The 1,952-nt window shown below is 37.2% G+C and overlaps 1 protein-coding gene across 1 annotated transcript; it reads left to right on the forward strand.

Annotated features, from left to right (window-relative positions):
* Nucleotides 1-749: 749 nt before the first annotated feature.
* Nucleotides 750-1,730, forward strand: LOC139882411 (phenolic glucoside malonyltransferase 1-like). The gene has a single exon (XM_071866736.1). It carries the CDS (start codon nt 750-752, stop codon nt 1,728-1,730), a length of 981 nt encoding a protein of 326 aa, XP_071722837.1.
* Nucleotides 1,731-1,952: the final 222 nt, after the last annotated feature.

Consider the following 1,952-nt stretch of genomic DNA (forward strand, 5'->3'; position numbering starts at 1 on the left):
TATCATCCATAAACAATAACCAAATCTGAATTAATTACTATCAATACACATTTGAAAAGATTGATATTCTTACGAATATTCAAATTTGAGGACATGTAAATCAATTATTGACATAATTTCAAGATTCAAAAATGACATTACTGTTTTTTTTTTTTTCCTTCTTTCATCATCCGAAAATAATAATTAATCGTGGAATTGGCTATACTAAATGTATATTTATATACATTATATTGCACACGAATTATACACAGTAGGAACTCCATACTTCAAGATATCTCTCATTTTTTTCTAATGGATACACCAAAAATCTCATTCAAAATAGTTGAAGTCGCCCAAATCTCTCCATCATCATCAGAAAATGATCAATTCCATCAGAATTGTCTCGATCTCACATTTCTCGATTTCCCTTGGCTCAAATTTCATCCCGTCGAGCGCCTTTTCTTCTACGAATTCGCCGATTCGTCGACAGATCAATATTTCTACTCCACAACCCTTCCTAGGCTCAAAAACTCACTCTCTCTCGCTCTCTCAACCTATCGCCCTTTAGCAGGCAAAATCACATGGACCTCGCGTGACCCTAAACCCTATGTCCTCTGCTCCAAGACGACGCCGTCTCGTTCGTGGTGGTTGAGTCCAATGAAGATTTCAACAAACTAACTAGAAAGGGCAATATCATAAATGCAAAGGAGCTTCGTGAAAATTATGCTCCATCCTTGGAGATATCCGACGAAAAAGCATCAATTATTTCCATGAAAATAACATATTTTCCAGGTTTCGGGTTCTGTATAGGAATTGCGGCTCACCATGGAATTCTTGACGGAAAAAGTACGTCCATGTTCATGAAATCATGGGCCTATTTATCCAAGAATTTTGATAAGGATCCTCCTATTCTACCCTCTGATTTAGCTCCTAGTTTCGATCGAACGGTGATCAAGGATCCAACGGGGAACCTAGAAATGTTATATTTAGATTGTTGGGAAAATCTCGTACGCAAAATAAATCCCATAGAAAACCCTAGAAGCTTGAAGGTACTTAAATTTGCAAACCCTAAAAGCTTGAAGGGAGGGGAATTAGGAGCCAGAGGTGAAGACGAATTCGTTAGAGCCACGTTCGATCTGTCTCGAAAAGATATTAATGAATTGCGAGAGAAGGTCCAATCAAAATCGAATGACACTAATCTTCACTTATCTAGTTTTTCTCTGACGTATGCTCATGCAATTATTTGCCTTGTTAAAGCCAAAGGGTTGGAAAGCAATGTAAAAGTCAATTTCTTATTCGCGGCTGATTTTCGGAGCCGTCTACCAGTACCGGAGAATTATTTTGGGAATTGTCTCACATGTGATAAGCCGAGGACCGTGGAAGTGAAAGATATCGTTGGAGAAGAATTAGGGTTACTAATTGTGGCTAAGAATATAAGCGATTCAATTAAAAACTTGGGAAAATATGGATTTTTGGAAAGATCGGAAGAGGTTCACAATTCGTTTTCGAACTTGGACCCAAGTCCGCTAGGGGTTATCGCAATAGCAGGATCCCCCAAGTTAGGGATTTATGGTGTCGATTTCGGATGGGGAAGACCAAAGAAGGTAGATATCGTTTCAATTGATAAGTCGACAAGTTTTTCAATGGCGGAGAGTAGAGATCAAAGTGGAGGGATTGAGATTGGTTTGGTCATGAAAACTCAAGAAGAACTCCAAGCTTTTGGTTCATTATTCGTTCGAGGGCACAAGTAGGTTATTTTGTGATTATTATTTCCCTAATGTTTTGAATTTCTTTTGAAGTAAATGTTTTGAATTTCCATCAAAATATAAAAGGTTTATTAATCTCATTTCTCGCATCCTACTAATTAGTTTTAATTATGTCAATTAAATTTCTTTACCATATAAACACATAAATATATTATACTTCGCCAGTAGCACATGCGTGTGGGTACTATTTCGACAGAGATAGGAATG

The sequence above is a fragment of the Rutidosis leptorrhynchoides genome, unplaced genomic scaffold (genome assembly GCF_046630445.1).
Source record: "Rutidosis leptorrhynchoides isolate AG116_Rl617_1_P2 unplaced genomic scaffold, CSIRO_AGI_Rlap_v1 contig268, whole genome shotgun sequence".
Lineage (NCBI taxonomy): Eukaryota > Viridiplantae > Streptophyta > Magnoliopsida > Asterales > Asteraceae > Rutidosis > Rutidosis leptorrhynchoides.